The sequence below is a fragment of the Dermacentor variabilis genome, chromosome 9, assembly GCF_050947875.1.
Source record: "Dermacentor variabilis isolate Ectoservices chromosome 9, ASM5094787v1, whole genome shotgun sequence".
Lineage (NCBI taxonomy): Eukaryota > Metazoa > Arthropoda > Arachnida > Ixodida > Ixodidae > Dermacentor > Dermacentor variabilis.
Window position 1 is genome coordinate 109977912 of NC_134576.1, and position 26391 is coordinate 110004302.

At 44.8% G+C, this 26391-nt stretch overlaps 3 protein-coding genes across 3 annotated transcripts in view; 2 read left to right on the top strand and 1 right to left on the bottom strand.

The window, feature by feature from the left end:
- Positions 1-17: 17 nt before the first annotated feature.
- Positions 18-21432, top strand: SerRS (Seryl-tRNA synthetase). Its single transcript, XM_075668990.1, has 11 exons — positions 18-247; positions 459-529; positions 906-989; positions 2058-2216; positions 3394-3534; positions 5082-5237; positions 9212-9421; positions 11546-11675; positions 15540-15697; positions 16068-16197; positions 18316-21432. Exons 1-11 carry the CDS (start codon positions 112-114, stop codon positions 18435-18437), a joined length of 1497 nt encoding a protein of 498 aa, XP_075525105.1. The 5' UTR covers positions 18-111; the 3' UTR covers positions 18438-21432.
- Positions 21140-22775, bottom strand: LOC142557276 (non-selective voltage-gated ion channel VDAC2-like). Its single transcript, XM_075668992.1, has one exon. It carries the CDS (start codon positions 22486-22488, stop codon positions 21640-21642), a length of 849 nt encoding a protein of 282 aa, XP_075525107.1. The 5' UTR covers positions 22489-22775; the 3' UTR covers positions 21140-21639.
- A 302-nt stretch (positions 22776-23077) lies between these two features.
- Sec6 (Exocyst complex component Sec6) overlaps positions 23078-26391 on the top strand; it is a 31755-nt gene continuing 28441 nt past the window's right edge. The window contains exon 1 of the mRNA XM_075668988.1: positions 23078-23910. Coding sequence (XP_075525103.1) covers positions 23611-23910 — 300 coding nt within the window. The 5' untranslated portion in view covers positions 23078-23610. The remainder of the gene's footprint in view (positions 23911-26391) is intronic.

Genomic DNA, 26391 nt, shown 5'->3' on the forward strand with positions numbered 1-26391 from the left:
GCCACGCGTTGCTTCGCAAGCATTGCTCCAAGCCGGCTCTCTGCCTGTGCCTCGCCTTACCAGCCTCGCCAACTTCAGAGTTTACACATCGACCAGCCGGCAAGAAGAAACATGGTTTTGGACCTAGAACTTTTCCGCGCCGACAAGGGTGGGGACCCCGAAAAGATACGGGAGAACCAGCGAAGACGTTTTAAAGATCCCGGACTCGTGGACAAAGTCGTCGATGCCGATACAGTGTGGCGAAAACGTGAGTTGTGTGTGCGGTGCCTTGCGTGCGTGTGACAAGCGGCTGGTAAACCACGTTTGCCGCTTTGCATGCGCGTGGCGTATGCAGCAATCGTGGCCCCTCGTTTCGTCACTCGGTTTCTCGGAGTGTTGCAGAATATAAACTTCGCCGGAAAGAAATTTTTTTTAAATATGAAGTTTGATATTTCGTTGCCGTGCTCCGTTTGTCGCAGTGAGGCATCAACTGGACAACTGGAACAAGTTGAAAAACCTGTGCAGCAAGGAGATTGGCCAGAAAATGAAGGTAAGGCGAGGACAGCTAGTCGAGTGCAAATTGCCGCGTTGCTTGAATGGGGCGACCTGCTACAAATTTCACGCTGAATCGAACCTGAAACGTAACTCAGGTGGGCATGGCTTCAGAAGTTCGTGGTAGGTTGCTGGTGTGTCTTATCACGTGTCGACTTGAGTTTCAACGTCGGACCGATGTCGCCAGCAAGGTTTGCCACGAACATGTGCCGCCTTCAGTGTTTTTTTTTTTTTTGTTCTTTTATAATGTTCCGGAAAACTAGCTATTGTAATACTGTCTCGCAGTATGTTGCTCCCGTTTCATTGTTTTGTCATGTCTTGGCGGCCAGCAGGGCTTGTTCATTGTTATCTCTCGGTATTTCTCCCGGTTTCAGAAAAAGGAGAACGTCGGCGAAGGCGACCACTTACCTGACAGTGTGGTTGAAAAGCTGAGCGAACTTACTTCGGAGGTGCTACAGGTAAATCACAATATCACCTTCCTAATGAGCTTTTCACAAGCTACTGGAAAGAACTTTGCAGTCCACAGCCCACTACATTTCCACACCGACATCCCTAACAGTGAACCTTGGCCTGTTACTGATGAAGTGAAATGAAAGAAAGTTTCATCTCGTAATTATGTGCACCAACAGTTTTGACCCAGTTTTAACCCAGTTTTAAACAGTAGTTTTTAAACGTGCGTGCGATGCTGTCATGCATTGACAAATTTTGTGCCCATTGTTATGACGTATTATGCTCATTCGCACTGATTAGTTGCTTTGCCAAGAAAATTTGACATTAAAATGACATCAACCAGGCAACACAGGCTGAACCTGTTAATGCATGAGGCTGGTCAATCGATCAAATTGTTTTGACATTCTAGAGGTTTTCCTGGGCCATGAGAGATGCTTTACGGACGGATTTGAGGTTATTTTTTGAGCCACATGTGCCTGTTAACTTGCACAAGTTGCCATTGCTCCCCACTGTACTACACCTGTTCTGCACCTCCATCAGAGTACATATACAGCGTCTGGGAGCCAATTGCACCACCATATGTTCAGCAGCTGAATAGCAACATCATGGCAGCTTGGTTGTTTTGATTTTGGTTGTTTCGTGCTGCGCTCATTACTGGGTTATTTGCCTTTAACAAGCACAGGGGTGCACATATTCTCTTATGTAATAAGGTGAAATCGAGTTGGCTGATTGCGTTATTGCAGTTTGTACAGTTGGCTGATGCTCTTGCCTGTTTTGAGGTACAGGCCTGAACTCAAAGCTATGACTAGACTTGCCTGCTACGTGTTTTGCCTTATTCATGTATCTTTGTCCATCTTGTTTGTTCCTCTTTCTTGCCCTGTTACAAAGTAGCTGGCTAGAGGAATGTACTTCAAGCTGACCTCTGCCTTTCTCATCATGAAACTTTTCTCAACCTCACACTTCACTTGGTTTCATAGAAATCACAGCATTTATTAAATTTTGGTGCTTTTCTTTCTTGCCATCTCTGTAGGGAATTTTCAAGCCAGACTTTGGTGCTTCTGCTTCTTTCTTTTCAGAGCCTCACTGTCAATCAGATAAAGCGAATTAGGGTACTCATCGACGAAGCCATAGTTCAGTGCAACAAGGACCTCGACACCTATGAAGCGGAACGAAATGCTGCACTCCGTGAAATGGGCAACTGGCTTCACGAGTCGTGTGTTGTCTCCAATGATGAGGTGTGCGTCCCTTTCCTCCTCCTCTTCTAATACTCTGGTCACACGGGGCACTTTTGGTCGCGATCGAGCCTGATAGAGACTGAATTTTTCAACTGTGATTGACACCTTTCTGCAGCTTGCACCAATGATCACATCATTATTGGTTAAGTTTATCTTGATATTGCTTGTTTGCAAAAGTGACCATATGTCTGGGGTTGTCAGGCTCTGAAGCATTGATCGGATTTAAAAAGATTATAAAACATGGAAAGGTTAGCAGAGAAAGTATACAATACTGTGCAACAAAGTGAGAGCAGTTGCGAGAGCAGCTTAAGGGCTCCAAATTCTGTTTGTCCTTTCTGTTGCGCTGACGATGACAGCCATTGTCGTCATTGGGTTATTGTCAGTCATCTCCCCAACCTCAGCTTTACCCTAGCTATAGGGCAAAACCGAATAAACTTTGTCCACCACTTCCCCTTAGATTCATGCCCAGCTGCAATGGGCACCTGGGAGCTTGACACGCTAACCACTGTGCTATCATGCAGCTTTGACACTTGGCAATTTGTGCAGTGTTGTATGCATCGCATAGACGAGGATATCACCATGTGTATTGCTAATTAAGTGAGTTCTTGAGTAGATAAAGGTTCCAGTTGTGGGAGCCTGCTACTGTTGCAGTAGATGAGTTCAGAGCCAGAGAAGTCTTGGAAATCCACTGTATTTTTGTGTGTATGTGTGTGTTGTGTTCTTTCACTTGCTGATGATGTTTGGTTGTGGACCTTTAACATTACTATAAGAAAGGAATAGATTTCTTTAAATTTTTATGTTGGAGTAGAGCTCTCGAAAGTTTGACGGAAGGGCTAAATGAACAGATCATTCAATCCTATGACATGTCCAACTCATATTTTATTCAAATATGAGAATGTAACCCACATAATTTTGCCATGTCACTTGTGGTATTATTATTATTATTATTATTATTATTATTATTATTATTATTATTATTATTATTATTATTATTATATTGTTGTTGTTGTTGTTGTTGTTGTTGTTGTTGTTGTACATCATTATTCGGAAGCAATCATTTGTCTTTGGTTGTTGTGATCTTGCTGCCGTAAAATACCATACAATTCCAAATTCAGTGGTGGTAGAGGCAGAAATTTCCTCTGCTCTGAGTGACTGTCGATTTCTTGTTTATCTCCAGGATGAAAACGCTGTGATAAAGACCCACGGAGATGTCGAGACAAAAAAGAAGTACTCGCACGTCGACTTGATTGTCATGATCAATGGAATGGATGGTGATCGGGGCTCGGTCACAGCTGGTGGGCGTGGCTACTACCTAATGGTTGGTTTGCAATTACATTTGGAGAGAGTTTGGGGTCACTGTTTGTGGTCGCTGTATCATTCATGCAGGAGAGAGAGAAATAACGTTTGTTTGCACCCGCAAAAATAGCCCCGAGGAGTCAAGAGTCTTCCTGTCTCTTTGGCTTGCTCCTCCCTTTTCAGATGGCTGATGCTCCTTGGAGCTCAGTGGTGTCCAAAGCCATGTGGATGACTTCTGTTTGATCATCTTCCTTCGAGCAGGTCATTAAAGTCTTTCAGGATTGTCTATACCTATCTGGTTTATTGTATCTAGGACACGTCCATATTACGTGGATGCAGGAAATTACCTGAGTGTAGGAGGGGTAGGGAAGCTGCTGGCAATGACAGACTCTGTGTCAGTGCCAGGAGCCACCAGCGTGTTGGACAAATTTTTTGTCTTGTCGTGTTGCAGTTAAGAAGAAGCTTTAGCTCGGGCCCAACTCCGACGCGGCCTATTCAAATACATGTAAAACGCAAAAACGTTTTTCTGAGATAACCCGTCGACCAATTTTAATGAAATTTGTTGCATTTGAGAGAGAAAGTTAAATTCTAGTGACTGTTGGAAGCGGAATTTCAATTTAGTTTCTGAATTTTGTTACAAGAATTTTCAAAAATTAGAAAGTCTGAAAAAAATAGAAGCACGAAATTTACAAATTCATAGCTCTGCACCAAGTACAGATATTACGTTGTTTACAAGGGTTTTGCAAAAGCTGTATTTGCATATTACTAAATTTTTTTAGATTCATGTGTAACATATAAATTTTGTCCGCCTTAGATGCGCTATTAGATGCAATTCACAGAATTGTATTATCATATCTTTATTGCTGAGTTACAGAGTTGTGAACGTGTAGCTTTGTATTGTGAAAATTTTCGATTTTTTCCAATTTTAATAAAATATTTATGACCTAAATAGAAACTACGAAACCTACAGTCACTAGATTTTAAGATTTTAAATGCAACAAGCCTCGTCAAATTTGGTGCAGTGGTTGCCAAGAAAAATGAATTCTCCTTTTACATGTATTTAGATTGGAGCACCCATGCTACAGCTTCTTGACAAAAGGAAAGGCGCCTGGCTAACATGGTTACCTATAAGAGAGAGGTGCTGTGAACAATTAGGGCCTATAACAGAACTAGAACCAAGACAAAAACAACTTAACCATTATGTTTATGAGAATTCCAGCACAAGACTAAAGAGAAGAATGTGCAAATGAGCTGTCAGGCATTTTAGGAACGAAAATCTGGTCTATTTATTGTTAGCCAGAAGGAAAAGAAAGCAACAGTCGGGACTTTTGGGCCCCTCCGACTGGGTCAAGTCAAGACTCGGGGACATTTACTGCCTAAAAAAACAAGACTGTCTTGCTGAATTAAGGATGGTTGGCTACCCTAGTCAGTACTCCTTTAAGGTAGACAAAGTTTACCAAGCATTATGTCACTTTTTACAATGTGAGCTTACCGAAAGACATGTTATGCATAGTTTTGGATATTTACAGTGTGCTTGAGAACAGGTTGCTCCCTTGCTGATGTGTGCAGAATGCAGCTGTGTTCTTGGAGCAAGCCCTTCTGCAGCTGTCGCTGCAGATGCTGCACGCCAAGGGCTACTCGCCCCTGTACACGCCCTTCTGCATGCGCAAGGAAATCATGCAGGAGGTGGCGCAGCTCAGCCAGTTCGACGAGGAGCTCTACAAGGTGGGCGGTTGAAGTGGTGTGCGCACACATACTTATGGCAGCAGCCCCAGTTGAACCTTTTTAGCCCTTTCACTACCGCTGATGAATATAGTCATCACCGAAATTTGTTCCAGTATAGCCGATGACGAGTATTGTTTTGTCACAAGGAACAATACCTTGCAATGTGAACCAATAACGAGCATGATCATCAGCTTACTTCTTGTTGGTGTTTTTTGGCACTAAATGGCAGCTTTTGTTAACATTAGTAGGCTAGTGCTGTGTTTTTTTTGTTGCTGTTTTTTTTTTTTCTCTTTATTATGGGCTGCTTGAATGCTTACATGCAAACATGGTAGCCTGAGTGCCACATTTTTAGGAAGCGTCTGGTAAATTTGGCACAATTTTTGTCATTCTCTGCAAGGTCGATCCAGATAGGTCACGAAGCTTTGGACGAAAAGCAGTTCAGAACAATTTGTCACCGACATCAACTATGGTGGTTATGGTAGCAGCAATTGAAGCGCGACTTTGTTTAGAGGGAACAAACATTGGAAAAGAAAAAAGTGTTTTTTAATTAAAGGAAACGACAATTAAATTCATTCACCGAAAATAAAATTACCATTCAATTTTATACATGTGTGACGAGTAAAGAAAAGACAACTCTATTTAATGTTGTCATTATCAGTAATTACCTTTCTTTATGGCCCATCGTAAGAGGGATTGTTGACTCTGTTATCACTTACACACTCTAAAAACAGTTTGCACCCTTTGGGGTGTATATTTGTCCCACAACAATAATCGTCATCTGCCTTGCTTGCGTTTCCTTTCTTGAAAACTCGGCGCTCGCTACTTTCCTGTCGAGAATGCTGCGTCACACTGATAACGCGCATGCCGTTCGTGACCGGGAAGTACCGGGCTCGCAGCGTTAAAGAAATGCGAGCAAGACAGATGACGATTATTGTTGTAGGACAAATATACACCCCAAAGGGTGCAACTGTTTTTAGAGTGCAGTGCAATGCAGGTCTTGAAGTGTGCAGAAAGGTACGCTTGTAAAGTTCACCTATTACAAGACGCCCCCCTCAGACGTTGTGCTGGTTTGCTTGTTGACGTTTGTCTGAATTTGTTGACGCGGGTAGCTTCATCGTTTCTTAACATGTTCAGTCAAAAGTAGTGAGTTGCGACCACCAGATGATTGTTTACTTTAGTTGTTTTCGCGCGACTGCGCTGGTCGATGGGCTTGGCATCCGACGATAGGACCAGCACTCTACACCTAAAGCTTTCGTCGACCTCCAAAGAAAGTATGTTTCGTGCAGGGGTGTGATTTCGACACCCATACGGCTGACCTTCTGCTGCATCACTTTCCACACTGAAAGCTTGAAACGCCCATAAAGTCGAAGGGCGCGACATTTGAATATACAGCTCTAATGGCAGGCCATCAAAACAAATTTCGTGCCTTTGAGAACAAAATGATGTCACTTCTATTTTTAACGGATCTGGCATTACATTATTTTTCTTCCGCCAGAAGTGTTCCCTCATTATACAGATGGCGCTAAGCCCCATGGACCACCATGTTTTGAATGTATGGGCTTCTATGTAAGCTTTGCTACCAGGTATATTTATATTGTTTTTTGCTGTATGGAAAGGTTGAAGAGGTGCTAAAGTGGGATGTTTGTACCTGTCAACATTTACATTTTTATCATAAAATGTCCAATTTGTAGAGTTTGTTTATGGCTGTTGTATTGTCTGCAAGAATTTAGAGGTTTTTCACTTGTAGTCATTTCAGGCCGAATCTCACTTCAGAAGAATGCAGATACAGTTACCTTCCGATTTTTCAGAGGCTGAGTTTTCGGACCTGCTCGCTTATTAAAATCTACCAGCAGCAGTGCCACGTTTATTTATAACCTATGCATAACAGCAATCGAAATTTCAGGCACAGTTTCAGTAATATTTCATGAATATTTCTTTTGCCTGTGGTGTAGAATATTTCTGCTCTGACTGTGGAACATGTCTGTTCACAGCATCCCTACACAGAAAGAAGTCACTGATTTTTTTTTTTTTTAATCCGCAGCCAACATCTTGAGCATTCAAATAATTTTTAAGGATTTTTCACCAAATTTTATCAACTTTAGCTTCATCTGCAGTTTCTTCACTTCAAACTACTATAGCGTTCCTTTTTAATCTTTTAATTTTTGCAAGTAACAGAGGTAATAACCGTGTAACCGTTCACAGATTGAGGGTTCTTTTATGAAGCTGTGGTATCTGGGCTAGGCCGAAGCATTAGGCCATCGTAACCCTAAATGGTTGGTGCAACCGAGCGTCCATCTGTCACCAGCCATGAACCACCTCAAGTCTTTGCAACCTGCATGCTTCCGCAAAATCGTTATCACGGAGTCAGGACTTCGTAAGTAGATAGTGCCTCAGATTAAAGGGACATTAAAGGCAAATACTGAGTCAATGTGTATTGTTTGGATACCATTCCAAAAACCTCGCAATGCTTGTTTCGTGCCAAAAAAAGACTTTGTTTACAAGAAAAATTGCATCTGAAGGGTCTGAATGCCTTTTTCGAAATTCAAATCTCCCGCCACCCAACTGGTGGAGTGGTCACACTGCATACACCATCACCACCCTTTGCTGTAGTCGGTGAGTAAAGTGGCGCCTGGCAGATGGCGCTACCGAGCCAAAACAGAGTGGTTGATTCGCCGATGCAGCTGCTTTTGGTCAAGTGGCGTAGATCGTTCGGGCATCTCGCATCATCACATGGAAGTTGAATTGTCTGCTACTTGCAGTTTGTGCGTTTCGTGCGCCAGCATAACCATCGCAGCACTACGTGATAACGAAAATAGTGAAACCTGAAGGCGTGGGCGGTGCGGAGTCGAGCGAAAATGAAACCTTTCGACCGCTCACGTGGTTGTCAAGGGTGACTTCAATGAGTTTTTTTGAAAAAATGAAATAGAACTGGACGAGTAGCACATTATTTCGTCTAATAATACAATACAAGGATGTTTTTTGCAATGACTGTCCGAGTACTAGCTGCAAAATTTAACTGAGGAGTGCTTTCGTCATTGGGCCAGCGCTTGAATGTCCTGGGGGAGTCTCTAACCATGTCCTGCATTTACCTCAACTTCTCGATTATTAAGGCCTTGTTCGCGATAATATTGATGCCTTAGAGATTCTCGAGCACGAATCTATCACTTTAGCTTGACTTAATATTTGCCTTTAGTATCCCTTTAAATAGTTTTTTTGCTAATGATCACAATCTTTATTTCAGTTCACATTTCTTACTTTATTCTAACAGTCTAGCTCCCAAAAACTTTCAGACACTATAAACTAATGTGGCCTGACATTCAAGTTCAGTACAGCCATGCTTTCCTTTGGCGGCACTGTTGAACTGCCTGAAGTGCTCACTGACATTCAGAATCAGTCCGCTTCGAATTGCAGGGCTGTGTGGCTGCATGTAGCTGGTCATTGAGTGACCACTGGTGGCCAAAGGCTCCATTGTGTAAACAGTATTCTTTACCCAGTTTGCATTGTGGGTGGTGCAGCACTAGTGTAACACAAGTGGTGAGGGAAGGAGCACCCTGCCCTGTATATAGGTACTGTCTTTTATATTGAATGTGCTGACAGAAGTCATTCGATATAGGCGTAACAGTCGCGACTCTTCTGTGCCATTATGTCAAGTTTTCATGGCCATCCTTTCAAATAAATGGTCCATTCATTGATAAGGACATTTACTGTGTTCACTATTTAATACTTTAAAATATTCACGTGGTTCTTGAGGGACATCTGGTGCAGTGACTCAGTTCCATTTACTGATTGAACAAGGTCTCAGGTTTACTGTGCAAAAACACTTGTGTACCATGCTTTGGGTGGATGTTAAGGGGCCGCCTGAGTCGAAATTAATCTGAAACTCTCCGCTATGATGCTTTCCATAACCCCTGTGCTGTTTTAGGACGTCAAACTCTCAACTATCAATCAGTCAATGCAGTCTCTCTAACAACCAGGTGATTGGAAAGGGTGGCGACGGTGCGGTGGACGAGAAGTACCTGATTGCCACCTCGGAGCAACCCATCGCAGCCTTCCACAGGGACGAGTGGTTGTCGCCAGAAGCTCTGCCCATCCGCTATGCTGGCATCTCCACCTGCTTCCGTCAGGAGGTCGGCTCGCATGGGCGTGACACCCGCGGCATCTTCCGCGTCCACCAGTTTGAGAAGGTCAGTATGAGAAGGTATGGCAGCACATTGGTTGGTGCGCGTCATTTGCAGCTGTGCAGATTAAGATTAAAAGGAGGTAGCCGATATTCTAGTTGACATTAAGAGGGAAAAAAAATGGAGCTGGGCAGGCCATTTAATGCATATGGCAGATAATTGATGGTCTGTATTAGAGTTACCAAATGGGTGCCAAGGCAGAACATTGGGGGGTGCACGTTGTTGGCTGGTGCATGCCTGTACCCAAATGAGTAAAATTGTATCGAATTTGCAGCTGCACAGATTACAGAGCAAATGGGGTAGCCACTATTCTATTTGACATTAAGAGGGTAAAAAATGGAACTGGGCAGGCCATTTAATGCATAGGGCAGATAACCGATCTCCTATTAAAGCTAATAGTGGGTGCCAAGGCAAGATATCGGTTGGTGCCTGTCATTGTCTGGTGCGCGCCTGTATCGAAATGAGTGAAGTTGTATTGTATTGTATATATGCAGCTGTGTAGATTAGAGAGCAACTAGGGTAGCCAATGTTCGAGTTGACATTAAGAGGGAAAAGAATGGAGCTGGGCAGGCCATGTAATGCGTAGGCCAGATAACTGGTGATCTATTAAGAGTTATAGAATGGGTGCCAAGGGAAGGGAAATGCAGTTGAGGACGGCAGAGAACTAGGTAGTGTTATGAAATTAAGAAATTTACAGGCATAACTTGGAATCGGCTAGCACAAGCCAGGGATAGAAGACAGGGAGAGGTCTCCGTGCTGCAGCGGACGTAGTAGATAGGGTGGTCATGATGGTGATTTGTGCCTGTACAGTCGTTAGTGCTTTTATCTAGAGCACTTGAGCACAGGGTTGAAGAGCAAAGGAGTAGTAACGACACAGCAAACAGAGCAACTGTTAGGCTCAAGGTATTGGGCTGTATGTTGCTTTGCCCTAGCGTCCTTGTCTTCAGCTGGTTACAAGCATTGTCTCCGATATAGGCCAGCATCTAGCAGATATCAGTTTCGTTGGATTGCAGGGCATCGGTTTAGCTCTCTAAACAGAGGCTTTTATGACTTTGTGTTAGTTTAGTCTAATACATTGTGATGCACATTCATGTGGACCTTAGCGCATGTGCAGGCGGCCTTGCTCCCATCAAAGGCACACACTCTTGGCAAATTGCACAGGATGCTATGCTAAAGCATCGTATATTAAAGCCAGTGGTTATGATTGCGTGGCATGGCATTAGTTCATGTCATAGACCAGGGGGTTTATATTGTAAGTGTCCAACTAAGTGGACTGTCCATTTCAGCGCATGCTGAATGGATAGAGCTTGAGAGCTGGCGGTGACTATTGGCGCCTGCCTGTGCTGCCAGCTTCAAGCTCCATCCGATCGTCCAATCGGTGCGCACTGAGATGGACAGTCCACTTAATGGGACACTTACAGAATACCCTTCCAGGTCTTTGAAAGCCTCCGTATCGTTATATTCATGATTGCATTATGTTGCAGAATCTCAATGATATGATCATGGTGGATCCAAATTTTGTGGTGGTACAAATATTTAGAAACTCCTGTCTAAAAGCCTTGGAATGACTCCAATGCTCTACTGGGCTGCAATGGGTGATAAGAATTTCTAAGTGGCCAAGAGGCCTGTCAGTGTAAGGGGAGTATGGCCGCTGTATCCAATTGGAAAGTCAACGTACTGAACTTGTGTGTTCCGTGATCTTGGCAGCAGTGTATGTACTTGAAAAGGGCTCGCTGCAGCATGCAATGAGCGCTGGCTATCTAGGCAAAGGAACAAGTGGGAAGTTATGCATTCCAGCAGTGTCTACTCCAAGGTCACCGAGAACTCCTTCAATTAAACGTAATCACTATAAATAAACAGGACTGTCTTACCTTTGCTTTGCTGCTCTGATTGCGGTCTGTTATAGATAATTAGAATTTCAGATGATACAAATATCTTTTGAGGTCTTGAGAAATTCTTGCCACCATTATACTTTATTCGTGCACATGCGTAAATGTTTACATGACTGTTACAGCAAGCCCGATGGCCTATACTTATGGTTTATGAAAGAGGCAGCTTCTTTGCAACTTGCGCCTTGCATCTCCAGCTCGTGACGTCAGCCGATCTCATCACTGAATTGCTTTCCACCAGGTGGAGCAATTCTGCATCACTTCGCCGCACGACAACAAGTCGTGGGAGATGTTTGACGAGATGATTGGCAATGCGGAAGAGTTCTGTCAAAAGCTGGGCATTCCTTACCGTGTGGTCAGCATTGTGTCAGGTGAGAAGCTGTTAATGAGTCGCAGAGTTCTGATATAACATGCTCACTCTGACTTAACATTGCGATGTAGACACTGTGGTCCCGTCACTAGCACCAATGACATGTGTGCTTTGAGAGTGGTGGTGCGATTGGCAATGCGATTGGCGGTGTGATTGGCAGTGCGATTGGCGGTGAGCAACATGGGTACTTGAAAAGCGTGGCTAAGCACTTTCTTAATTATATTGCCTCAGAATGCTCTATGTGTATTCCATGCTGATATTGGCATACTCTGAGTTATGATATGTCATGTTTTTATGCACAGACAGTGGCTTTATGGTCTCAGATTACTTTTCTGCATTTCACAATGCATGGCTAGTGCATTGCAGTTTTACTCATATCAAAGTACTGATTACATTGAAATTCTTTTGTGATTATATGAATTGGAGTTAATGAGAGTTTAGCAAAGATAATTTGTAATAGATAAAGCATTTTATATACTAGGTGATCACATTTTGCAATTTATTTAATGTTAACATCTGGCTTCTTAAGTAATCTATACTCGCAGACAACTTTTTGTGGCAAGAAACGGAGAGCCACTAAGGCAAAGCATGTACAATTAATAGCACTCCTTTAAAAAGTCCCATATTCTCACCTGTATTAGCTGGAGAAAATAAAAAATCAACATTGGCAGAATAAGATAAAATAGATCACAGAGTGTTAAATTTGACTTTTCTGCTTTTCCTCTCACGTATTTGTGCAATTGTAGAATGTCGGATGTGGAAGCTGTGCCGATTCAAAAGTTGACAGTCACTTTGGCATACGCTAAGAGGATAGAAGCGGAAGCCTGCGCACTCGCAAGACATTCATTAAATTAGCTGACATTCTCATTCGAACGCGTTATTCCCTATTACTTCTTTTCTCCCACCAAAGGTCGTGGGTTCGAGTGCCTTAATTAAATGTATCTTAATTAACGCCAACGGTCGTGGATTTGACTCCCGCGAGTGGTCGGGGATTCGACCATCTATGGTGGCACCATTGAATTTTGGTCCCACCTAAGGTCGGAGGTCCGAGTGCCTTAACTAGGCCTTTTTAATTTCACCTTAACTAATACCAAAGGTCATGGGTGTGACTCCCACAAATGTTAATGGGTTCGACCATCAATGGTAGCATCATCAATTTCGGTGCCATGGAATTTTGGTCCCACCAAAAGGTCGAGGGTTCGACTCCCACCGAAGGTCATGGGTTCAAATGCCACCAGTGGTCGTGGGTGGCACCATCGATTTTGGCGCCATTGAATTTCGGTGCCATAATGCCGAATGGTCAGTTTTTCAATAACTCTGGACTACAGATTTTTCAACCTAGGAGCCACTGAACGCTTTCACCTTAATATCCCTTCCAAGAAACTAAAAGCAACGTAATACGCTACCAGAATACTTGGTGCAATAACACGTGCAGAAGCTCCAACCTCACAGCTTTCTCTTAATTGCCATGGAAAGTTATCCACGAATAGAGTGAGCTGTGAAATGAAACCTTTTCGTAATTGTAAAGCTAGCTTTCATTCTATTCAGTTTGCCAGGCTAATAACAGTGGTGCATTCATTGTTGAAATCTGTGCGTATGAGCACAGTTTGTCTTAAAATATGGAAAATGTAGAACTGCTCTTGTGAGGAAACCATGTGCCAGAGGCAAACCCCAGTCTGGACAGCTAACACTTCGACTTCGCTTGAATCACGACTGGTGCTGCAGCTAGTTGGACAAACATGCAACGCAGAGAAGTGTACTTGCAAACTAGGAAAATGGCCTTTGTGTAGCCCAGGCAAGGAACACCCACTTGCCATTAGTAGCAGAAGTTGCATTACCTAAGTTGGACAGCTCCGTTGAAGGCCAGCTGCAACAAAATTTCACTTTGGCTAAATTTATTATATAAGTTACTATTACTACTATACTATTGGAGCAATCTTGGCAAAGTTGCAGGGCTAGTAATTGAGTAATTTTCATCATCATCATCAGCCTATCTTTTTTATGTCCACTGCAGGATGAAGGCTTCTCTTTACGATCTCCAGTTACCCCTGTCTTGCGCTAGCTAACTCCAATTTGTGCTTGCAATTTGCATATTAGTAGCCTTTAAGTGGTTCCTAAGCAGACGACGCATGCAGCTGGTGGTTATTATATACAATCGAATCTCGGTAATTCAAACTCGAAGGGGCCCTAAGGTTTGTCCTAATTAAGGGGAGTTTGAATTAAAGGAAGCTGATTGAATGTAGGACTTATGTGCAGCACCTATATGTAGGTGCACTAAGCTAGCACATTTGTAACGTGTTTCAGAAGTTGTGGCTTCATGGCAGCGCGTCACATACTGCCATGAAGCTGCACTTTTAAGCAAAATTATCGCTGAAGTGAAGTCGCACCCCTGTCTTTACTGTTACATTTTGTGAACTTCTGGTGCCGGCTATATAAGCAAAAATACGGTACTTGCAATGGAAAATGGGAGCAGCAGCCAGAACGCGGCCGCGCTGCCAGTTCGGAAGTGTCACCGCCCGAGTTAGTGTGCCACTGAGAGCGCAGATGGGGCGGCATGGTATGTTCGAATTAACCTTCGCAAGTGCTTACGCATTCAAATTGTTGGGTGTTCTGTCAAATATAAATGCACGTCATTTTGACAGGATCATGGCATTAGTTTGAATAAACCTGAAGTTCTGATTAAGCATGTTTGAATTAATGAGATTCCATTGTATGACGTATGTCTCAGCATGTCACTTCCCAAGTTTTTCAGCATGCCGTGGGCAGCTGTGGGTGTAGCCTTACTTTGGAGGTCATCTTGAGGAGCTGTGCTGCTTCTATATGTTGTGGGTCGTGTATTATCTCTGAGTAGTGAAACTGACAGCATTATCTTATAAGTTTCCGTTATATAAAACGTTTATTTTTGCTAGCATTTTGTGATGCATCTACTCATTTCAAATGTAATATTTTTCGTGGATGCTGCTCAATAGCTATGCTATCTGAAGCTAGAATTTTTATTCAGTCCAGTACCATCAAATTCCGTTAATTCAACTCTGACAGAACCGATGAAATTATTGAATTATATATTGTGTCGAATTAAACAAGTTGCAGAAAGAAAACGCCATTCATTTATGTGGCTGTGTTTACCCAATTCTGAGATTCCTCAAGATGAAATGTGCACTGTTCACTTTCTGTGTGTCCAAAGTAAAAAGTTAACGTAGAAATGACATTAGAGCTCCCAAACAAGTCATAAATCTAATACGCGCCCGATTTTCTTGCAAGAAAAATGGGCAGAGGTCTAACGCGTGTTGCCAGTTTCCTAAAGCCAGCTTCACAACAATATGACTGTGTTATGCTATAAAGTATGCAAATGCCATAAAGGCAGTTATGGTTTTGTATCCAGTTGCACTACGCAGGCAATTCTAGCCCCAATTTTTATGCAAAAAAGAAAGGCACGTGTTATAATCAGGTAACTTATGTAATCGGACATTGTGAGCTACCATAATTGCTCGAAAATCTTACAGGCTAAAAATAGGCGTTTTCAACAAGGGGCGACTTGCGTTCAGCGCATTCACTGTCTCCTAAGCTCAGCTGAGACATGCTGAGACTCACAAGTCCACTGTTAGGATCACCACAGGGTTCATGCGCGCGTGCCGACTGGTCAAGTTTGAATTATCCAGCAAAGACAAATGTTAGGATTGAAATAAGAGAACTTTGGTTCCGTAAAGACGCATTGGGACCTTTGGCCGGCATCAAAATTGACCGGAGTCTAATAAACGGAAGTCTGCTGTATTTCGTTGCAGCCGGCCTCTAAGCCTTACAAAGTGCATGATGGTTTGCACTTCCTGCACGCATGCATCATCTGTCCAACTTCATCGCTTTCCAGGAGCGCTGAACAATGCAGCGGCCAAGAAGCACGACCTGGAAGCGTGGTTTCCCGGATCGGGTGCCTTCCGAGAGCTGGTGTCCTGCTCCAACTGCCTCGACTACCAGGCACGTCGCCTACTAGTCCGTTATGGCCAGACCAAGAAGATGAATGCACAGGTGACGACTTTTTGTTCGGTGCTGTGCAGAATGCACCGAGTTTCCTGCAAAAGTTACTAGCGGCAACTCCGGTGCTGTGATAGTACGGTTACTGTTGGAATGATGATTAGTATGTGTATTTGTCTAATCTTCATGCTTCAGACATCCTTGCAGTGGTTCTTTTGGCACGTGCCCAATCTTTACTGACGACATAATATATAACTAAGTGCCAGTTTTGCCAACCGTTGTGTTGAAATTAAACTGTGCTTGTATGTCCGGCTACGATGCATGAGAATCGGATGTTGCAGTACTTGAGTGGCCTCTACAACACATCCACATTAAGACAGATGACGGTATTGTACATAGATACACTTTACTTTTTTTTTTCTAGACTGAATACGTGCACATGCTCAATGCAACAATGTGTGCCACAACTCGTGTGATCTGTGCTATCCTGGAGAACAACCAGACAGAGGAGGGTGTCGTCGTGCCTGAGGCGTTGCGGCCATTTATGCCACTTGGTGAGTGCTTACATGTCATCACCAGTACTTCAACTGATGCTCCGTGCATGCAACGTGTTCCACGAGCTGTTCTGAAGATCTGAAGCAGTGTACTTTCGGTGATACAGTCGACTCCCGCTAATCTGACTTTGGTCCAAATGACTTGACCAAATCGACCAAGTCTGAAGATTTGGTCGATTTGATCAAAGATGACTAAACCAAATCTTCAGATTTGGTCGAGTCATCCGAAAAGTCAAATTTACAATCAGCGGCAAAATCAGCAGATTCAAATCTTCTTAGATTCAAATCTTCTTTTATTGCTTGAAGTAATCTGTAGCGCCTTTTTGTTCCTTGCTTTTGAAATGCGACTCAACCAGCATGAGACGAAGAGCCTTCTTTAGATTCAAGTTGTCAATCTGAGTTTCCAAGTAATTCGGATTTTTCACAGAATCCCTGGTCTCCGCACAGTTTTGTTAATGGGTGTACAGTTCTCAAAGATTGAAACGTGAAGAGCAACAAACACATTTTGTGTGCAATTACACAACAGTGTGATGTGCAATCACTCTGCTGCCAGTTTCTAAGCATGTAGTAGTTACCGTAAAACCGAACTATAGGTCGGACCGGAATGTAGGTCGATTCCCCAACTAACGAATTATAAAAATGAAAAAAATCTTTTTCAATGGCTAAAGTACCGAAATACACCCTTACCTTGAAACAAATGCGACTCATGCACAATAGTGACAGTATTTATTTAAATGCTGCTTGCATGTGCACCCAGCCAATTTTTAACAGTATCGCGCGACCATCGACCCGCGTGCTTGTCAGCACCTTATTAACGGCGCTGAGCAGCGAAACAAACGAGATACGCGCATGTGTACACGTGCGCTTACTTTCGCTATTTCGCCGCTCTGTGCCATGATGACAAGGTGCTGACAAACATGCGGATCGATGGTCGCGTGATATTGTTAAAAATTGGCCGGGTGTACAGTACACAGAAGGGCACGAAGTGCACAAGCGCTACTCCGAACCAGAGCAACGCCTTTGATCAGAGTCGTCCGAACTAGAGTCGGATGACGAGTGCTTCTTGCTGCCCAGCCCAGAGGTGCGCGCGATCTCTACCGCTTTCAAACGGATGCATTCGGCAGTCACAGGCAGCGATCTTAAACGCAGCTTCCGGACAAACTCAGCAACCTTGTCTTCCAGTTCTGCGGTCAGCCCACGAAATGACGTTTTCTTTTGGTTTGCTGCTTCTGCCTCCGCCAGTACTGAATGCTCTTTTCGGATACTCCAAATTCGCGCTGTGCCGCGAGGTTGCCGTGGGCTTCCGCGCACTCAATCGCCTTTTTCTTGAAGGCGACGGTGAATTGCCGTCGGCTTCCGCTCATTTTGAAACAAAATGTGAAAAAGCAGCCTTTAACCAATATAACTTTGTGACAACGTAAATGCAAATTGGCAGTGCCACAATGTCGCCACGCCACGCTGCTGCTCATGGCGATGGCGAAGGCGGCTCTTTACTTCATCCGCCCATTGTTGCAAGACTTTCGTAGTTTTTCCGCAAATGTCTGGTATAAAAGACGAAGGTTGACTTTTCGCAATGGTTTCTTGAAAAAAGTTCAACTTATATTCCTGTTTTTACGGTAGCCTCAAGTGTATGTTTTGGAGTTCGAATTAAGCCACTGTTACAAATTAAGGGGATCATGGAAATGGTACAATGCATTGGAATAGTTTCCGAATTGTTTGCGTTTAAATTTTTGAAATTGTACGTTCAGCTTTGGCAGGCTTTCTCTGGCTCCAAGCTTGACAAGGCTCTTCAAAGGGCCAGATCCAGGGTACCCTCCATGGGGGAGAGGACTCATTAAAGAATACAGTGAAGGAGGAGTGGGGGAGGGGGGGAAAGAGAGAGCGACTTGTTCCACGCTCATTACTGTCAGCTGGCATGCCTCAAAGGCGGCCCGGGCCACCAGGGCCTCCCTTGTGGATCAGCCAATAGCTCTACATCGCTGAAAACCAAGTTTTAGCGCAGTAGTAACCAGCGAGATGTCAAACCAGTCAACTAAATTTCCTCGTCTGTGACAGGCGCATTCGCCTTTGCCAATCGAATGAGGGCTTTAAATGAGTCATGTTTGCTCATGCTTGCAGAGTACCGGGAACTCATTCCATTTGTGAAGCCGGCTCCAATCGACGAGGCCGAGACGAAGAAGCAGCGGAAGCATCGGGAAGGCATGGAGAAAAAGGGCGGCGAGGACAAGAAAGAGGAATAGAAAAGCATGCTCTCCCACTCTTGACAAACTCTCGTGCTGTCCTCATTGCTTTTCATTTAATGCAATTGGCATTTTGTGAGAACTTCACCCAGTTTGCGATATGTTTGTATCTAACCTCTTTCGCTTAACCAGTGACCCCAGTTGCCAACTAGCTTGGGCCCCCGGTTGTGTATGGTGTGGGTACGTGCCCGTTCTTGGCCGTCCCCCAGAATGAATGTGTCAGGGTGACACGAGGGGTGCGTAGCCTTAAATAGGTTAAAGCTGTAGCACCCCATCTGCAGCAGGCACCTCCGTGTCGAGCGCGGCTGCTTGACGGAGAGTCATTGCAACAAAGTTGCAGGTAGGATGCTGGGGATAGTGGGGGTTGCCATGGAGTTCCTACTCGGATTTCAGCACTGTGGAGTTTCAACGACGACATCAACTGTGTTGTGGTATCATTCGGCATTGTGGTTGGCAGTGCGATCGCTGTTTTCACAGTTCACAGATGGCAAGGGGGGATATAGCATGGAGATGCAATAATCATCGTAACATGCTAAACATCTTAACATGCAAGACATACCATCACCATTTGCACATCCACCATACCAAAGATTGTTAATCGCACAAACATTGCCATTCATCTCCAAAGGAAGGTGAGCCGCCAACTCCTTGCATTAACAGATCCTTAGAAGTAAGACTAGTTCATGAGAGCTGAAACTTGGAGGATGACAAAGAAGCTTGAGGAGTAGCTAATGGGACTGTATCACAAGTGATGGATTGTAAAACAATAGGTGTAAGGTTAAGCAGGCCAGTAGATGGCACATTGTTATTGCTGATATTCTTTGCGAGGTTGATGGAACACTTGATTGCCAGTTTCAAAGAACTGCAGTTGTGCTCCAGAAGTTGATTAGGACAGCAACTAATGCCCCAGTCACAGGAGCCACTTTTGATCACAATCGAATTTCTCCATCTCGATTGGCCTCCTTGTGCAAGCTGCAGATGGGAGCCAATCGCGATAAAAAATTTGATCCCAATGTGGCTCAATCATGATCCGTGACTGCTTCTTGCACAGCTTCTGCTGTGTTGTCTGCTAAGTATGAAAAGAAGTACGATTGGATATTGCTGGCAGGAACCTTCATCCTGCATTGGACATAAAATAGGCTAATGATGATACAATGAAAGAACACATGGAAGGCAAAGCCGTTTTGACATTTATGAAGAGACTCAAAATAGGAACATTAGACAAGCTACATGTCTGTGAACAAACGGGCGTTGTACAAGTGAATATAGGAGATGGCTTTTTTAGTTCTCTACTTCTTAGTTGTTTGCCACTTCGAATAATACTCTTTGTAATAAGTATATCGAACTCTGCCAGACTACTTGGAACCACAACACATGTACAGAAGCTTGCAGCCTTCTGTTCGTTGCCATAAAAAGTTGTCCATAGGTATAGGTTCTTCCTCTCTGCAAAACTGAAAAAACAGTTAACATTGCCCAATATAACAAATAAGCGCTATTAGTTGTGAAACAAATGTAGTTCAACATGGAGACACTGTGTCGTCCTTCTGCTATGTACACTCCTATGTAAGTATTGTTTTGTTTGAAGATTGTACGGTTAAAAGCAAAAATTTGGAGACTATGCCATCAGCAAAAAATAATTTCTTCTAACACATCTTCGCAATGTGTAATTGCTTCAATACATTGCATTGCCCAAACACACACAGGAAAGCTGAACTATTTGATCTCAATTGGCATGCATATATATATATATATATATAAAACAGGCTACAAGGAAACATTTTTTACACCACCATGGTCTCCAAACTTTTTGCTTGAAACTGTACAAGATCAAACCATGCAGAGAAGCCATCGGCTCCATGGGGAAATTCTTCGGCTGAAGTCCAGCAGGTAATTTGCACTATGGGGTCTGAAAGACAGCTCAAGGGTCTGGATGACGCAAGAACAAAGCATGCTTGCCTGACAACTGTGACTGATGAGGTTATTGTAGGACTTTTTTTTTTCCTTAATGCTATTTGCCCATCCTAATAGTACTTCAATACAGTTCTTGTTTCAAGCCTTCCCTGCAAAAATCCTCACATTCTTCGATAAATCATCCATGCTCACAGAATAACATTTTGGTGCCTCGGACACCAGTGATACTTATGCTTTAATGACCAAGGAACACTAGAGCTATAAGATGGGGTGGATTCAATAACCCAAAGTTGCACACAGCGAGCTATGAAGGACACGAGTGATGCAGGCCTTTAAGCAAATTTTAACTGTGCACCCAAGGCACAGGCACATGAGGTTTTGCATTCTATACCCATCTGCCACTGCGACAGGGAATCCAACTTGCGACTTAGTGTCACCATAGCCACCAAGCCAGTTTTCTATGTCATTCCAACACTTTTTTTCTCGCACCTTTAGAGGGATCATGTGCCAGTTGCAACGTGGAGCTCCATGCTAAGCAATCGGGTAAGCTTTTTAGGCTGAGCAGATGTAAAGTGTGGCTCGGGTTAGAATTTCACCTTGCCGATGCCTTGTAGCTTGCTTCTGGATGTGGCACATTGCGACATAAAGTGCAACAAGCATGAAATTTCAAGCAAAGCTTCAGACAGCTTCCACTGCAAGCTCTGACACTGGACACTCAGCTTATGCTGACTGCACCACCAAGCATGTCATTCAGCAGTGAGCAAAGGGAGGTTTTCAAAAGAGCACACAAGTTGTTGCTGAGCTTAGCCAACGGTTTTTATTTGCTTTTTTTTTTCTTTCGGTGCTTCTCCTAGGAGATGCAACAAAATAAATGTAATGAAAGAAAGCACAAAGTGAACACCTAAAGCTTCTTCAGTCACTCAACTAGACTTCACTATACTCACTCGCAAAGACACCTGAAGGAAAAAAAAAAAAAGAACGGTACAGGGTATTACACGTTTACAAGTCCCGATGATACAAGACTGTACACACCCATACGCACTCGCCACGTGACGAGATGCACAAACACTGAAGGAAAGAAAAAGGGGGACGACCCTCAAAATGCAAATAACTGGTTTCGCTATTTCGTAGTCCCAATGGTTACTCGAGAACTTTTACTCTCTCTCCCCAGACTAAAAGAAGAAATGTGGAGGGGTCGGTCGAGACATGCAACGTGGTGCGTTTGTTGGGCCTAAGCAGCAGAAAGTGTTGCACCGGCGTGGCGCGAGAGGTCAAGGAACTGCGGCGTAGATCACGCCGAGAGGTCCAGTCCGAGTCCGAGCTTGTGTCCGCCCTGGTTGAAGTTCTTGCCGTCCAGCATGGTGGACAGGGTCAAGCTGATGCCCGGTCGCAGGCGGTGCGTGAAGCCGAGCCCGATCTGGCCCGAGTTGTTCACCTTGGCGCGCACCGAGGTCTCCTGGTCCAGCTCGTAGACGCAGCCCAGACCGAAGCGGGTCGCGTTCGTGCCGGCGGTCCACGCCAGCTGGACGCCGGTCTGCAGCTGCGGGTTGACGCGCTGGAACACGGAGCCGGTGAACTCCTGGCCGTCGTTGACGCTAGTGTGGAGCACGAAGTCGCCCGTCTGGAATCCGACGGCGAAGTTGGTCTTGCTCAATCGGTTCTTGGTCGTGTCGAAGGAGACCTGGCCGCCGGCGAGCCAGCCCTGGTAGTGCAGCACGGCGGCGCCGTGGACGACGGGTCCCGGGGGTCCGAGGTCGACGTCACCGTTGAGGTGGACGTTTTCGAGCTTGTAGGCCGTTCGCAGGGCACCCGACTTCTTGCCCGTCTGGGGCGCAAAGTTGGCGTGGAAGGCCACCTTTACGCCGCGAGCGAGCTTCTCCTCGGTGCAGATTTCGGTCGAGAGCGTGTTGTCGGTGTTCCATTTCTCTTTGAGCGTGAGGCCGTATTCGGGAACCTTGTACTTGGTCTCGAGCGAGGCGTTCACCTTGCCGGTGTCATTGAGGCTCGTACCGCTCACGTTGAACTCGACGCCAGTCTGGGTGGTGGACCTGCAGTCGAGCTTCACGACGCCAAAGTGGTAGTTCTTGTTGAACAGGTCACGCGCCTGCTTGCCCAAGTCAGCGTAGCACGGTGGAGCCATGGCGATGAGTGAGGTTTTATGCGGCGTGGAAAGCGGCGTGCAGCAGCGAGGCCTGTTCCGCGAGCCGAGATGGCGGTGCGAAAGCTAAAGATGGACGCCGCGGCGAGGAGAGAGAAGAAAGGAGCGACGTTGCGCTTCAGACGCGGCTTCGTACAGGGCGTGATGTGTCTGTCGCCGCGTAGACTCTGGAGACGCGATAAAATGCGGACAAGGCAGCCCACGGCCGTTAAATACCTGGCTAGCAAACGCGCTGTCTAAAGTACTGTTAAAGTGCTACTGGTGAAACGCTTTTGCAAAAGCGAAATAATCGGTTATGTCACGCTTAAAAAAAAGCCCGCAGAGTCGTGTGTTCAGCAACATCATTATTTGGTTGCTGTTCACTTACAAGAAACTCTTATTTGCCGCCCCATATTTGCAGTCTTGCTTAATTTAGGCGAATGTGAACTAAACATGTTTGTGAAGCAGTATTTCATTATCACCATCATTTTACATATAGTGTATAAAAATGTATTGTACAAGAGGTAAAAATGCCAGTCTCCTTGCGAAAAATAGGCTGCGGCGGCGCTTGTGTCGCTTGTTTCGTAAGGTAGCTGAAGTCATTGTAAAGCTTTCTGAAGGAATGGTGATTCTTATGGTATCATACTTTCTAAAAAGAAACTAGTAGGGAATTACAACTAAATGGGATCTACCATTATCAGCCGAATCCAGCAGTACGGTTACAGTATTACGATTCTGCTGTGTAAGCTCAAAATGCGACACGAGCGCCCCTTACGTCAGATATATTTTTGATCCACTTACTAGAGCGCGTTGGATAAACTAAGGTAATCATAGGACGCACCGGCATATACGCTTTGCTGGGGGCGTTGGGCTTGTGCTTGCCGTCGCTTCCTGCTCTTCTATTTATTAACCACGTCGTAACTTTTAAGCTGCGTTATGTCTATCAGGTGACACGAGCGGGAAGTTACGGATTTAGAAAGGCAGCCCGCACAAATGGCGGTTGCCGATAGGACAGCGCGCTGACACCGTTCAACCCCGGAAGAGGGGACGTCGCGAGCAGACGCTCGTTCCATTTCCGAACCAGGGCTACAATACCTAATTGAGTAACGTGGGACTAGGACAGCCATGGACGTGAACGCTTTGGAGGCCGAGGCCAAGGCGACGGCGATCAAGCACATCGTCACGATGCTGCAAGTGCCCGAGCAGCTGGAAAAAGTGCAGCAGTACAAGAAGCGCGTCAGCCGCAAGAAGGCGTCTGTCGAAGCCATGCTCAAAACGGCGCTTCAGTCCCAGCTCGACGGTTTCCGGTCCGCCCTGAATCTGCAGAAGTCCATCCCTGACGACCTGCTCGAAGTTCAGCGCAACCTCAACGAGGATGTCCAGGAGATCTTCAAGTCGTTGCCAGGGCTCACCGAACGACTGCAGGTATACATTGACAGCTGTAAAGTTAGCTTATAAGCGGCCCTGTCACCTTCGCTTATGGTGATAGCTTTCAATCCTCATCATCCTATTCCTTTGCGCGCGCGCGCGCACACATAGCTGAGGATTAAAAGTACGAAAGCACTGTGTGTTGAAAGCAACGCACTGACATCGCGATATAACCGAAAGTGCCTCAAAACGCCTGGTCTGGCTAGAGCACGGCAGCAGGCAAAAATAACGCATAAAGTGACGTTCAAGAATGAAGTTTCTTAAACAAGTATGCACAATTATGTTTTGAATTAAGACAGTGTTGCTTGCTTGCCCCTATTCGTCCTTCCTTTCTTTCTTTTTCTTTTAATGACAAACTATATATAGGTCCTCAAGGTTCATCTGTTGACAGTGGTGCGTAGGATACTGGGTATAAAAAAACAAAATATTTTTGTAACCTTTGGTTGCATTTGATACTGTGTAAAGCATATAATCGCTCTACAAGACATCAAAGCTTCATGTCTGGAAGAGCCTCATGGAGTCTGAAGTCAAGAAAAAAAAAATGAAATCAAGTGATAAGTTCACTCTTGCGAATCTTGCATACAGGAACTTTTATAACTTGGCAATTCATGCTTAAATTTAGGGGTGTGTGAAATTTGACCCAAATATAATTGAACTCTCGTTGAGACGAACTCGGTCAAGCCGAAGTCTCGCATATCCCAAACGAAATGGGAACGTTTGTTTGCTTTGCCGTAGACTCAATGCAAAAAAAAAAAAAAATCCGCTTAAGACATGTTCTTCGATTCAGACGAACATTTGGGATGACCGCTGCCGATCTGCAGGAGAGGGTGCCTCGATGCGCTGAAGACACGTGCATCGAAGCACCCTACTGGAGACCTGCAGCGCACCTCACCCGTGCACAGAGGCAAAAACAAGAGGAGAAAACAGAAAAAGCCAGTGACGTTTCACTTCATGAATGCGGATGATGCACAAAAGTATGGGTGCTACAGCGCACATGAAGCTGTTGGCCTTCAGTGCACATGGACTGTCCACATCGCAGATTGTATTCAAGATGGGGCTTGCACGGCTGCACCATATGGAGCAGCTGCCGGAGCAGAACACCTCTTTCATTTGCTTATTAACTAAATTGACAAGCATGGCGACAGCACACACAGGTAAACATGAACACATCACACTCGATGACCACGAACACTTGCTGTCAAAACGCTGGCGTGAGGAATCGCAGCAGCAGCGAGTGAAGGGACCTTCGGCCTGTCCATCGCTTCAATGCAACCTGAATGACGTGAACACGGCGCATGCAAAGCTACGAGCCATCGGCCTACCTAGACCTTGCCCCAAAGCATTTCGCTTTCAAGCTAAAGCTTACACGACTGCGTGCAGCCGAAGTAAAACACCCCCCTCCCTCCCCTTCCCGGTTCCATGCATGCAACGGAAGATGACGTGCTTCCTCACCCCCATTTCCTCCTTTGCTTACGCGAGATTGACCTGCCATCATTGGCTCACCGTCGCATGCCTTCACTCACACATGGCATGGCATGCGAGGATAATATTACGAGACAAACCCGGTACATCTGTATTGCAAACATAACCTGTAGCAAATGCCAGAGGAGGTCAACCCAGCGCACCTCTGCCTACCCTCTTTCTCGGCAACTCTTCGCCTCATTTCTCCTTCCCCACTTTGCTCAATGTCACCTAGATTTTCCTCTAGCTAGCATTGCTTCGCCATGTGCTCAGCGCGCTCCTTCGTACTTACGCTAGCTCGGAGCCTGCACTGATGACCTGTGAGGCGGCATATGCCTAGTGAACTTTTTCTGGCAGCATGAAGGTCATTAGGCAAGTTGACATTGTTTGTGGCTGCTCGTTGATTTGCGCAGAAGCGCCAAACATCCATCACGGACTGGATGAAACCAAGCAAGCGTACCACTTGAAGACAGTTTTCTATTAAGTTCAGCTAAATAAATGCTTTTTGTCATTTTTTGCCCCCGTTGTAAGTCTTTCATTTACTGTTTTGAAGTAAGATATCTGCACGCACCTAGTCATGTTGCCAATTATTCTTGTGATAAAACAAATTTTCATGGTCCCTTCGAGTTCGCCTTAAAGGGAGTCTGCTGTCCTTGCTGTTCAGTTCGTATTTGAGTAAAGAATTTGACATTTGTAATTTTAACTGTGACCACTGAAAACTATCATTTGGCAGGATCTGCCATGTAGCACAGAAGGATTGCAATTGCTGCCTTCATATCAGCACCGGTGACCAAAAGTCAAGAGAAGGGAGACTAAAGCGGTGCCTCTCACCCTGGTTCGCAGAAGGTGTCTCATGACTTGTTCTGTCGTGTGCAGTTACTTTGACATACAAGGCTCTGAGGAAAGTGGAAAAGAGCTGCGAGTGCTCAAAAAGCAGGTGTTAATATCAATGACTTAAGAGAATTCCAAGATATAAATTAGTCGTTATTTCAGTCGAGCGCCTCTACAATGAGTGCC